Raw genomic sequence first — 14684 nt, forward strand, 5'->3', positions numbered from 1 at the left:
TTATTTGGTTGGTTCATTAAGTTGAGCGTCGTAAATGTGTCCACCACCAATTATAATTTACATAAGGGGTAATTTTATCATTGGGGATGTAGATCAATTTATTGGCTATTAAGATTAGTTTATATGTTATTCTTTTTTTTGTATGATATAGAGATCAATTCCTAATTTTTATTAAGGTAGGTACCTAATGCTGCGTTATTGACCGTTATACAAAACACTTACGTAATAAATATAAATCTAGTTATTTAGCGCATCGTATTTTTATAGTCAGCTTTCTGCGGATATTATAATTAAAAAATTTAAGTTTCAAACCAGTATTGTTAGTCCTGAAGTCCGAATGCCCGGGCTAATGAGACTGGTATTAATTTATTATTTTTCTTGATGACTATACATGATGTTTCAGTACGAAATTCATCGGTTTCGTTCGAAGCCATACAGTCAAAAAATATTCTACAAATCAAAGAGTTCCCACCTGAAAAGGATCAATTTTGAACTGAGTACTTCTCCATGGAAGCTGAGTGTACCACCAGGACGACTCGCTCTGCTGGTACAGGCTGTTTACAGCGGTCACATTGGGGCCAATATATACCTAGATATATAGATAGATATACCTAGATAAATAGATAGATACTTAGTGTATACTACTATGATGCCTCACTCTGCTGGTACAGGCTGTTTACAGCGGTCACATTGGGGCCAATATATACCTAGATAGATAGCTAGATACTTAGTGTATACTACTATGAGACCTAGCTCTGCTGGTACAGGCTGTTCACAGCGGTCACATTGGGGCCAATATATACCTAGAATAGATAGATAGATACTTATTGTATACTACTATGATGCCTAGCTCTACTGGTACAGGCTGTTCACAGCGGTCACATTGGGGCCAATATATACCTAGATAAATAGATAGATATAACTAAATAGATAGATAGATACTTAGTGTATACTACTATGATGCCTAGCTCTGCTGGTACAGGCTGTTCACAGCGGTCACATTGGGGCCAATATATACCTAGATAGATAGATACTTAGTGTATACTACTATGATGCCTAGCTCTGCTGGTACAGGCTGTTCACAGCGGTCACATTGGGGCCAATATATATCTAGATAGATATAACTAAATAAATAGATAGATACTTAGTGTATACTACTATGATGCCTAGCTCTGCTGGTACAAGCTGTTCACAGCGGTCACATTGGGGCCAATATATACCTAGAATTCAGACTGGCCAGCCAATTTTGAAAATAAAAAACGTACATAACGTACACAAAAAAATACGTTACGTAAATAAAAAAAGTAAAAAAACGTACAAAAACGTACATTCCTAATAAAAATAAGTTAAATAATTTCCTAGTTACCTATTATCAATACATTTAAGTCTACTAGCAGCTACCTGTAAAGGAGAACCATAGCGAACTGACAGACACAAGATATCCTATTACTCTATTCAAAAGAACTAGCGTCTACGCTCCTAAAGGCCTCTAGGGGCACTTGAGGAGGGGAGAGTTGAATTCAATAAAAAAAACATGGATGACAACATAATTAACTTAAAATTGCAATTAAAATTCATTTTTGGAGGGAGGAGGTAGTTTTTTTTCTAAAGTCAATTTCTCTTGGGAGGGTGGATGGTGATACTCTTCCCCAAAATAGTTATAAAACTTCCAAAAACCTATGAGAAGCTATCATGTTAAGGAGAACCATATCGGTTCCGTGGTTAGCGAGATTCTTTGGTTCAAACAAACAGACATTCTGTTATTATGTACAAAGTATATCCTATTATAAGGACCAGCGACTACGCCCTTAGAGGCCTCTAGAGGAACTTGATTAGGGGGGGGGGGGGAGTTGAATTCAAAAACCCATTTTTTTATTTAAAAATAAAAAGTAAAAAACAAGGATGACAACATCCTTAAGTAGCGAAGCTCAAAAGTTATGGATGGAAATCTGGGAACTATATAAACTATAGAGTAGTGTCGTAAAAAATAAGCATTTAACTTATTTAAATAAATCACAAAACCTTTAAAAAATATATAATAACGTGAAAATCTAGGAATAAATTCAGCCCCCCAACCAATAAGCAAATCTCAATAATATTTAGTGGAAGTATTAAGAATGAAAACTAATACAATCCCTGAAAATTACAACCGTCTATCAGGAATATGAGTTGTGAAAATCACAAAAACCTATACATATAGGAATCGATCTAGCACTGCAACAAATAGACAAACCTTAAAGAAACTTTTTAAAAAATATGTAGAGTGTGAATTTATTTATTCTCTGAAAATTTCAGCCGTCTATCTTGAATAGAAGTCGAGAAAACCATGAAAAAAAAGAAAATCTAGGAATAGATCTAGCACCCAACCAAAAGGCAAATCTCAATGAAAATATGTAGAATGTGAACTTATTCAATCAAAAAACAGGAGCCGAAATCACATTTCTCCGATAGCATAACGGACTGACAAAGTGATTATAGAGTAGCTTCGCTAATAATTTTTTTAGTGAGGGAAGGGGGAGTAGACCACCCCCATTTCTGATTTCAATTTTAAAAAGAAAGAAAAAATAGGGGAAGGGTTGGGATTTTTTTCTAAGAGTAGTTTCTCTTGGGAGGGTGGTTGTACCCTCTCCCAGGACCTATGAGAAGCTACCCTGTAAAAGAGAACCATATCGGTTTAGCGGTTAGCGAGAACCTTCGGTACAAATAAACTGACAGAGAGACATACATCCTGTTATTACGTACTAAGTATATTCTATTAAATAAAGTAGTAAGTTTTTTGTCTGATGCTTAAGATTTCCATAACTACTTCACACAGTTACCGAGATGGTTTTAGGCTATTTTTCTACCATTTTGAATACAGGTTCTTGAAAGGATATGAAAGGACAGAGAAAATAGCCTACAACCTCACAAAGATCATGTCGGTTCAGCAGTTAGCGAGATTCTTTGTTACAGAAAAAAAAGGATTTATAGGATAAACATATAATAGGATATAGGGTTATTTTGTCTATTGCTAAAGACCTCAGAAAATACTAGTCTATATTACAAAGTAAATCAATGCCTGTCTGTCTAAAGCTTAAGATCTTGGTAACCGCTGAACAGATTGGGTTCTAAATTCTAATCTTCAGGGAATATATCTACTAGTCCTGTGGTAGTTTTAGGCTATTTTCTTAGAGTGTGGGAAACCCACCCCCCCCCCAAAAAAAAAAAATCAACCACCCCTCAATTTATTTTTGTAAACTAATGCAAATCAGCGGGGTGGGGGAACCCCCACCGCACCCTGGGGCGAAGCCTAAATGAAAAAAAAAAACACAATCTTTTTTTATATTTTTTTTTGGACAAATTTCCAACAAACGATTCTATAAAAGAGGGATACGAAGCCTCTAATCCTAGTAGAAAGTAAAAAGCTTTAAGTGTCCCTCCCCCAAAGAAAATAGCAAAAACCATCACAGGACTATTAGGTATATTCCATGAAGAGTAGAGCACAATAGGTTCAGTGGTTACTGAGATATTAAGCTTCTGATATACAGACGGACAAGCAGACGGACAGACATCATTCTACTTTGCATTATATATAATATACTATTTTTGTAATACTTTTTTACAAATAAATATACAAATACTTTTATACTTACAGGGTGCGCCACATATCCTCGGACATTTTCTAAATTGTAAACAGATGAACATAAAATCGTCAATTTTAAAGATTTTATTAAATTTTAAAAACTGGGAAGCAAACTAGGTATATGACTATTAGATTATTGATTAAAATCGCCGCCAGCATCAATCATCGCCTTTACCCGCCTCCTCAACCGCCGGCAGGCCCAGGTCAAAATGTACCTGTCCAAGATGGCGAAGTTCTCCTTGATAGTGGTAATGGGGGAGGTCTTTGTGGTATGGGCACGTCTATTGGTGCATGCTTCAAAGAAGCCCTAGGCCCAAAAGTCCATTGAATTAAGATCAGGCTGCTGGGAGGCCCCATTTCCTTAGGAATGTGAGTAACCGCAGGATCCTAATTCACCCAACTTTCAAGCTACCATTTGACACGGAGGCCTTTATTTAGACCACAGTTGAGCTAGAACGACGTTCTATACCTTTTTAGAAATGGCATGAAGATTCAAATAGGGTTGTCAGCGCAATCCATAGTCTAAAATGAGTTTTTAAGTTCCATATGGGTCTCTTAAGTCGAGAACCGAGAAATTTTCACGATTTTACACGATTTTTGACGTTTTTGACATCTCTAAATCTGTCACGTTTCACTTTGCCGGAGTACTACAGCCAAGCCATTTTAGATAGAGAGCTCTAGTCTTTTCTAGTGTCAGCCTTATGTATCTAACAGTATCCCCAGCAAGTTGTACAACTCTACCTCATCTACAGATGGGCTGAGGTCCGATTTATTAGGCCCTAGTCGAGAATCCAGATTATACCACCGGCGCAACTCGAATCTGCCTTGTTGAACTTAAGCGCGGCCAGCTCGGAGTACGAGCCCATCTTCATCCAAAGATTTTTTTGTGCTTAAAGGTCATTACCTAAGGTTTTTATAGTGGGGTTAAACGTCCTGATTGGTCAAGTAGTTTTGACGCTATGGCCGTTTAAAGAATGTCCGAGGATATGTGGCGCACCCTGTATATTTGATTCTTATTCTTTAAAAACTGAAGATACCAAAAAATAAGACTTCTTAATCCTACACTGTGCACCATATGATATCTCGGAAAATTTACCCAAGTATATAAAGAATTAGAAAAAAAATTATCGTGAAATCTATTAAAGGGGTAGTAGCATGAAATGCATTTAAACTTGAATTTAGTCAACTGCATATCTCTTTCTGTTCAATAGTTTAAACTATATCTATAGGACATATATTTCAAATCCATAAATTTAAACTGTAAGTTCTAATAACATATATGCATAATTTACATACATATTTTTGTTCTATGAAAATTGAAGATATTATTGAATTTATTTAAATAATACACCTATTGTTTTTGCAAAAATTTTCGTACAAAACATACAAATTACTTTTCTGCTAATATTTTATTCTTATTATTTTTAAAAAAACGTAAAACGTACAAAAATACAAAGGGGGGGGGCGAAAGTGACACTTTTTGAAACCAAAACTAAGAGTCAACAAAGGAACTCAACTAAAAAAAGGGTTACAGGTCTGAGATTTTGCATGGCAGTTGCTTTATAGGGGTACAATATGGAACTGTGAAGAAACGGCGGCGCAACCGCCGAAAACCGCCGTTTCCCGCCGTAATTTTTGTTGCATTTTCTCGGCGGTTTTCGGCGGTTGCGCCGCCGTTTCTTCACAGTTCCATATTGTACCCCTATAAAGCAACTGCCATGCAAAATGTCAGACCTGTAACTCTTTTTTTAGTTGAGTTCCTTTGACTTTTAGTTTTGGTTTCAAAAAGTGTCACTTTCGCCCCCCCCCTTTCAAAATACGTTACGTACACATATCAAAATAACGTCCAGAACGTACACAGATTCGATGCGTAACGTACAAAACGTACAAAACGTACACTCTGGCCAGTCTGCTAGATAGATAGATATACACTTATTGTATACTACTATGATGCCTAGCTCTGCTGGTACAGGCTGTTCACAGCGGTCACATTGGGGCCAATATATACCTAGATAGATAGATACTTAGTGTATACTACTATGATGCCTAGCTCTGCTGGTACAGGCTGTTCACAGCGGTCACATTGGGGCCAATATATACCTAGATAGATAGATACTTAGTGTATACTACTATGATGCCTAGCTCTACTGGTACAAGCTGTTCACAGCGGTCACATTGGGGCCAATATATACCTAGATAGATAGATACTTAGTGTATACTACTATGATGCCTAGCTCTGCTGGTACAGGCTGTTCACAGCGGTCACATTGGGGCCAATATATACCTAGATAGATAGAAAGATATAACTAAATAGATAGATAGATACTTAGTGTATACTACTATGATGCCTAGCTCTGCTGGTACAGGCTGTTCACAGCGGTCACATTGGGGCCAATATATACCTAGATAGATAGATACTTAGTGTATACTACTATGATGCCTAGCTCTGCTGGTACAGGCTGTTCACAGCGGTCACATTGGGGCCAATATATACCTAGATAGATAGATACTTAGTGTATACTACTATGATGCCTAGCTCTGCTGGTACAGGCTGTTCACAGCGGTCACATTGGGGCCAATATATACCTAGATAGATAGATACTTAGTGTATACTACTATGATGCCTAGCTCTACTGGTACAAGCTGTTCACAGCGGTCACATTGGGGCCAATATATACCTAGATAAATAGATAGATATAACTAAATAGATAGATAGATATTTAGTGTATACTACTATGAGACCTAGCTCTGCTGGTACAGGCTGTTCACAGCGGTCACATTGGGGCCAATATATACCTAGATAGATAGATACTTAGTGTATACTACTATGATGCCTAGCTCTACTGGTACAAGCTGTTCACAGCGGTCACATTGGGGCCAATATATACCTAGATAGATAGAAAGATATAACTAAATAGATAGATAGATACTTAGTGTATACTACTATGATGCCTAGCTCTGCTGGTACAGGCTGTTCACAGCGGTCACATTGGGGCCAATATATACCTAGATAGATAGATACTTAGTGTATACTACTATGATGCCTAGCTCTACTGGTACAAGCTGTTCACAGCGGTCACATTAGGGCCAATATATACCTAGATAGATAGATACTTAGTGTATACTACTATGATGCCTAGCTATACTGGTACAAGCTGTTCACAGCGGTCACATTGGGGCCAATATATACCTAGATAAATAGATAGATATAACTAAATAGATAGATAGATATTTAGTGTATACTACTATGAGACCTAGCTCTGCTGGTACAGGCTGTTCACAGCGGTCACATTGGGGCCAATATATACCTAGATAGATAGATACTTAGTGTATACTACTATGATGCCTAGCTCTACTGGTACAAGCTGTTCACAGCGGTCACATTGGGGCCAATATATACCTAGATAAATAGATAGATATAACTAAATAGATAGATAGATATTTAGTGTATACTACTATGATGCCTAGCTCTGCTGGTACAGGCTGTTCACAGCGGTCACATTGGGGCCAATATATACCTAGATAAATAGATTGATTGATTGATTAGCCATAGTTTCTCAGGGTTTGGGCCTAAGTAGTCATGGAGTAGGCTGAGACACTTTTGTATAGCCACTAGGGCTATCAAGCTCCACGTTCAAGCACATTATGACTTGACCCGCTGTCTCATGAGAGCTACTCATTATTACCTCACCCTCGCCGAGTATGGCAGGTGTCCCAAATTAAGTCACAGTAATGAATGACGCTCTCCTCAGAGGAGCTTGGGATAAGGGTAGTACTGATATTATGTACGTGACTATTGAGTATCCAAACTTACCCAATAATCCCCTTCTAACACAACCAGGGGAAGTTGCGTGATTATTATTGCGAATGAGAAATTCGAGTCAACACACGGAGAATTGAACTCGAACTCTCACCACCGTAGTTCAGTGTGTTACCACTGAGCCACGGCGCCCCTAAATAGATAGATATAACTAAATAGATAGATAGATATTTAGTGTATACTACTATGAGACCTAGCTCTGCTGGTACAGGCTGTTTACAGCGGTCACATTGGGGCCAATATATACCTAGATAGATAGATAGATATAACTAAATAGATAGATAGATACTTAGTGTATACTACTATGATGCCTCACTCTGCTGGTACAGGCTGTTCACAGCGGTCACATTGGGGCCAATATATACCTAGATAGATAGATATAACTGAATAGATAGATATACGTTTACTGTTATTAGATACTAATAATATTGATCTACAAAAGGGTAATTTTGTTTATTATCTGTGGAAATGTTTATCATCCATTGTCTTATCCCTCAAGATCATATGATTTATCTTATTCCTATACATGAATGCACTAATAGTTTACTATTTATCTATCTATCTATCTATCTTCTATATCTGGAAGTCAGGACTCTCCATATCCAAGTGCAGGTAGGCCGAGGACCAGAATTTATCTATCCTTCTATCCTAGTATCTATCTATCTATCTATCTATCCTAGTATCTATCTATCTCTCCTAGTATCTATCTATCTATCCTAGTATCTATCTATCTCTCCTAGTATCTATCTATCTATCCTAGTATCTATCTATCTATCCTACTATCTATCTATCTATCCTAGTATCTATCTATCTATCCTAGTATCTATCTATCTATCCTAGTATCTATCTATCTATCTACCTGATAGTCCTGTCTCTCCATATCTAGGTGCAGGTATGCCGAGGACCAGAATTTGAAAATATGCGGCTCCACCCCGTCATAACAAAAGAAGTTAATATCCTCGTAGCCTCCCTCTGTAGTCTATGTATTGAGAATATTATACAGTAATCCTTATATAAAAGTAACATTATGTCTGTGCGTCGATCTGTTTGTACCGAAATGGATCTTGCTAACCACTAAACCGACATGGTTTTCTTTTACAATAAAGCTTCTAATAGGTACTAGGAAATTTTTTAACTATTATTGTGTGGTATAGGTTATAAACTTATAATACATGATAAATTGACAAGGGGAAATATTTCGTCAATTAATTTAGGTTGCTAACATGGAACCCATTTTTCATTGTTCGTTCTTCCAGAAGGAGGGTTGGGTATACGAAAAAGTAGGTTGATGGGGGGTTATCCTTATTTTAGCCAGGTGCGAGCATCACTTTATCAGAGCACATAAAAACTGGTCCAACATCCAAATAATGTATAATTCCTTAATGTTTGCCACGTCTCCTTTGTTTCTCATCTTGTACACTGTAATATTAATGGTTTAAGTCACTAGCACGATTCTTTCATTTATTTATTCAAAGGTATTTACAAGGAGGGGATATCATACTGGTACCCAATGTTTTAAAAGCACGTTTCATAGGCTTAAAAGCTTTGGGACTTCAATTTTGATTGATTAGGTAGTCCAAATTTTTCGACAAATAACTTATTATATCTTGTATTTTTTTGCAATTTGTGGATGTTAAATCAATTAATCATTGATTGTCTCATCTCTTACAATTCTTATGGTAGAATCTAATGACAAAATTTCTTAGAGTAGATAATTTGAATTCAAATTACACCTTACTGTTCGGTATATAAATTATTAAGTATGACACCTGCCATATTTTAGCATGGGAATTTCAATCCTTATGTAAGAGTAACAGAATCTTTAACTATGTAGCTTAGGATCTAAATGACCGCAGGACCGATATGGTTCTCCTTTACAGGCGGAGGTCGATTCCCCCACCCCATTACAATGCCTGTTTAAATAATATACTACAAACTATACAAATCAACCCATTTATGAAATACCACCAATCATGTATAATATACAAACAAATGGTTCCTAAAGATTTTCAATACTATGTTATCACAGTTAACTTTTTGCCTCAGCTAGAAATCGTGACTTATAGAGACGGGTTCTATGATTCATTATAGGACGTACAGACACACCTTTATTTTAAAGTAGCTTTGCTACTTTAAAATAGTGTCCGCTAGTGGTCTTTTTCCGTCCCTAAATAATCAGATTTTACCAGTGTTATACGTTTAACTAGATTTAGACATTGTTTATAGGACGTAGATGCACACCAAAATTAATAAGTAGCTTCGCTACTACATATCTGTCCGCTAGTGAACTTTTTCCATCCCTAAATAATCAGATTTAGCCTCTGTCACCGTGGTCTGTTTCACTATCGTACATGACACTGAAAATTATCATTTCCAATCAAATCCAAGTATTAATAAACCTTCCATAGATATTCCTGCAATGATTAGGTACTATCCCTTAGCTTAGCTACTCTTTATTTGTTATATGATTGACCATACGTCTAATATTTACTACTACAGATTTGAATGGTGATTTCTAGGACAATTAGTTATTATGTCATTCGTTTGTTAATATTTAATTTTTTTAATGCTGACATCCTTGTTATGTTATTAGACAGTAAGTTTTGCTAAACCTCAAATCTTTTCATTACGTTTTCTCATTTGTTGGCTTAGAAAAATTTGGTGCTATAGGTTTATTTGTCATTTGTCGGTATGAAGAAGAGCGTCCGAACTTTACAACCTATAAGGGGGGGGGGGGGGGGCGTAATGACATAAGCTCTTAAACCGTGAGCAAAATGGTCTAAATATTGAGCTAGACCCTTCAAACTTGGTATATAAGCCTAGTCCTATAGGTATTACATCTAAATGGCAAAAAAATCCAAAAAAATTTATTTTTAGGTTAGGTTAGGTAAAAAAAACCCTGCGGAAATGGGGTTTTTAGGCTTTTTTGGTCTATTTTGATGTGGAAACTTGCCTTAAATTGTTTTTTCTTAGGGTTTTAACTTAAATACACTGTATCTATTCATATGGACATTATTTAAGATGATTCAGCAAGTCGGGGACCGACCCCAGGGGGCTAGGTGGGTGGCCCGCAGGGGTTAAGTTCATTTTTTCCAATATATTTGTTGTGATACATCAAATTATAGGTTTTTTAGGTCAAGGAACTCAAATTCAGAGCTAAAATAAGCATTAGACTAATCTGAAGCTAGCCCCAGCGGGCTAGGTTGGTGGCCCGCAGGGGTTAAGTGTATTTTTTCTAATATATATCTTGTTATATATCAAACTATAGGTTTTTTAGGTCAAGAAACTCAAATTCTGAGCGAAAATTAGCATTAGACTGACCTGAAGCTAACCCCCCCCGGGCTAGGTTGGTTTTCTGCAGGGCTTAAGAGCATTTACCTAACCTAACCTAGAAACTTACTTATATTTTTACAGGTTTTTTTCTTGAATAAACTGTGTCTATAAATGAAGACTTTATTTAAGATGATCCAGCAAGTCGGGGACCGACCCCAGCGGGCTAGGTTGGTGGCCCGCAGGGGTTAAGTGCATTTTCCCCAATGTATATGATGTGACACATCAAATGATATGTTTTTTAGGTCAAAGAACTCAAATTCAGAGCTAAAATAAGCATTATAATAATCTGAAGCTAACCCCAGTGGGCTAGCTGGGTTGCCCACAGGGCTTAAGTGCATTTTACCTAAGCTAACCTAGAAACTTACATTTATTATTTTTTTTTAGTTTTTTTTTCTAGAATAAACTGTCCATTCATGAGGACCTTATTTCAGATGATTCAGCAAGTCGAAGACCGACCCCAGCGGGCTAGGTGGGTGGCCTGCAGGGGTTAAGTGCATTTTCCCCAATATATATGTTGTGATAAATCCAATTATATGTTTTTTAGGTCAAAGAACTCAAATTCAGAGCTGAAATAAGCATTAGACTAATCTGAAGCTAACCCCAGCGGGCTAGATAGGTAGCCCACAGGGCTTAAGTGCATTTTACCTAACCTAACCTAGAAACTTACATTTAATATTTTTTTTTTAGGTTTTTTTTCAAATAAACTGTCCATTCATGAGGACCTTATTTCAGATGATCCAGCAAGTCGAAGACCGACCCCAGCGGGCTAGGTGGGTGTCCCTCAGGGGTTAAATGCATTTTTTTTAAAGTATGTGTTGTCATACATCCAACTATAGGTTTTTAAGATCAAGAAACTCAAATTTACAGCTAATAAAAGCATCAGACTAATCTGAAGCTAGCCCCAGCGGGCTAGGTGGGTTGCCTGCAAGTCTTAAGTGCATTTTACCTAACCTAACCTAGAACCTTACTTGTTTTTTTTTATGGTTTTTTTCTGGAATAAACTGTGTCTATTTATTAGAACATTATTTAAGATTTAAGACCCCAGCAGGCTAGGTGCGTGGCCCGCAGGGGTTAAGTGCATTTTTATTTGTCATACATAAAATTATAGTTTTTTTAGGTCCAGAAATTCAAAGGGGTAGTTTCACGAAATGCATTTGAACTTAATTTAGTGAACTGCATATTTTTTCCTGGTTAATTGGTTAAACTACATTTATATGGCATATATTTCAAAGAATTTCAATTTTGATAGTACAATGTTAGCGGTGGAAGAATTTAATATGCTAATAGGATACAATTTTTTAATTTAATGTATACCACATACCACGAAAAAACTAGCATCAGGTTGCTATTATGTTTTTTTTAGCTCCAAATTGACTTTAAAAACCTATAGTTTGATATATAACAACACATAATTTGGAAAATTTACCTCTGCAGGCCACCCACCTAATCCGCGGGGGTTAGCCTTAGGTCAGTTTAATGCTTAAAATAGCTCTGAATTTGAGTTTCTTGACATAAAAAAAACCTATAATTTGATGTATGACAACACATACTTTAGAAAAAATGCACTTCACCCCTGTGGGCCACCCACCTAGCCAGCTGGGGTCGGTCCCCAACTTGCTGGATTATCTAAAATAATGTCCTCATTAATAGACACAGTTTATTCAAGGAAAAAAACAAAAAGAATAAGTAAGTTTCTAGGTTAGGTTAGGTAAAATGCAGGGGTTAGCTTCAGGTAAGTCTTATGCCAATTGTAGCTCTGAATTTGAGTTTCTTGACCTTAAAATTTTATTTTGATATGTAACAAGATCTATATTGGAAATAATGCATTTAACCCCTGCGGGTCACCAACCTAGCCTGCTGGGGCTAGTTTCAGATTAGTCTTATGCTAATTCTAGCTCTGAATTTGGGTTAACTGACCTAAAAAACTTATAATTTGATGTATCGCAACATATATATTGGGAAAAATGCACTTAACCCCTGCGGGCCACCCACCTAGCCCGCTGGGGTCGGTCCCCGACTTGCTGGATCATCTTAAATAAAGTCTTCATTAATAGACACAGTTTATTCAAGAAAAAAACCTGTAAAAATATAAGTAAGTTTCTTGGTTAGGTTAGGTAAATGCTCTTAAGCCCTGCAGAAAACCAACCTAGCCCGGGGGGGTAAGCTTCAGGTCAGTCTAATGCTAATTTTCGCTCAGAATTTGAGTTTCTTGACCTAAAAAACCTATAGTTTGATATATAACAAGATATATATTAGAAAAAATGCACTTAACCCCTGCGGGCTACCAACCTAGCCCGCTGGGGCTAGCTTCAGATTAGTCTAATGCTTATTTTAGCTCTAAATTTGAGTTCCTTGACCTAAAAAACCTATAATTTGATGTATCACAACAAATATATTGGGAAAAATGAACTTAACCCCTGCGGGCCACCCACCTAGCCCCCTGGGGTCGGTCCCCGACTTGTTGAATCATCTTAAATAATGTCCATATGAATAGATACAGTGTATTTAAGTTAAAAACCCTAAGAAAAAACAATTTAAGGCAAGTTTCTACATCAAAATAGACCAAAAAAAGCCTAAAAACCCCATTTCCGCAGGGTTTTTCTTACCTAACCTAACCTAAAAATAAAATTTTTGGGATTTTTTTGCCATTTAGATGTAATACCTATAGGACTAAGCTTATATACCAAGTTTGAAGGGTCTAGCTCATTATTTAGACCATTTTGCTCACGGTTTAAGAGCTTATGTCATTACGCCCCCCCCCCCCCTTTCTTTGTTAATCTTCAAGGGGTGTATATTTTCAAATTTGACCCTGCTGAGTGGGGGAGAAAAAAAAATAAAAAATATGTGGTTGGGGGAAAAAAATGTAAAAATTAAGATAACTAAAAGCATTTTTTTTTCCATTTTTCTCACCTTTTTGGTGAAAAAAAACTAAAAGAATATGTGGGAGGGGGGAAATTATGAATAAAATAAAGAGTTTGAAAATATTTTTCAATTTTATTTCCATCCTTGCTGGAAAAAAAACTAGGAGGGGAAAAAAATTCAAAAAATTGCAGCAGGGGAAAAAAATGAATCTTGTCCAGAATATACACCCCTGTAATCTTCATGAGGAGCAATTCTCATAATGTGAAGGGGGTAAATTAATTCTTAGTCTATTGTCCTATCCCTTAAGATACCTGATGAAAATACAGAAAGTGTTCGTGTACAATGACTGAAGATAAATTAGTGGTTGAAAAGTTTGAACACTCAAATTAAATAAACCAACCAAAATAGTCTTAAAAGATGTTGAGCCAACGAATAAGAAAACATTATATACAATAACAGCCCAATGTCCCCTCCCCCCCTACATTGACTGTTAGAAGTACGAACATGAGCAAGTTATAAAGTAGCTTCAATATTAAACAAAATCTAATTTGTGGATATGATTGAAAACCTAGATTATTGAGTAGAGCCAGCTCCAATAGTACGTTGATTATCAAAAGTTTCATTTTTAATTATTTTTGTTTTCTTCTTTGTTTGTGGTTAGCGTCTGAAAACTTTAAAACATGGTTGACAATGTGCATTTGTAGCGAAGTTTTCTTTAGATAAATAGGTCAAATATTTCTATAAAAATACTAACGAGGACAATTATAAATAAAAATAGCGAAGGTCCTGGCTAACAAAACTGGTAGGTAGATATTTTTCTGATTTAGATTAATATCAGTGGAAAATTGTAATACGATACTTTCATCATTTTTTTCAGTATGACTGAGAACCGGTTTTCATCCCGCGGAGATTAATCGGTTTCGAAGCCATACTGGGTTCACGTTTAAAAAGTTACATGCGAACAGACAGAAACAGATAATTAATAGAGTAGCTTTGCTTCTGAAAAGAAGTGCATTGATTACTTTTTCTATAGGTACCAACCTAAAA

The 14684-nt window shown here is 36.4% G+C and overlaps 1 protein-coding gene across 2 annotated transcripts in view; it reads right to left on the reverse strand.

Moving 5' to 3' along the window:
- The window catches only part of Nemp (Nuclear envelope integral membrane protein), a 47124-nt gene extending 32571 nt beyond the window's left edge, over positions 1-14553 (reverse strand). The window contains exons 1-5 of one of the 2 annotated variants that reach the window (XM_080159209.1): positions 14206-14553; positions 9743-9799; positions 8821-8861; positions 8302-8421; positions 473-589 (exon numbers count right to left, since the gene is read on the reverse strand). In XM_080159209.1, the coding sequence (XP_080015335.1) occupies positions 473-589; positions 8302-8421; positions 8821-8861; positions 9743-9799; positions 14206-14260 (390 nt within the window). In that variant the 5' untranslated portion in view covers positions 14261-14553. The remainder of the gene's footprint in view (positions 1-472; positions 590-8301; positions 8422-8820; positions 8862-9742; positions 9800-14205) is intronic. The other variant, XM_080159208.1, reaches the window with a different exon arrangement.
- Between the last annotated feature and the right edge of the window lie 131 nt (positions 14554-14684).

Source organism: Acartia tonsa, chromosome 4 (genome assembly GCF_053477335.1).
Source record: "Acartia tonsa isolate MP-2025a chromosome 4, ASM5347733v1, whole genome shotgun sequence".
Lineage (NCBI taxonomy): Eukaryota > Metazoa > Arthropoda > Copepoda > Calanoida > Acartiidae > Acartia > Acartia tonsa.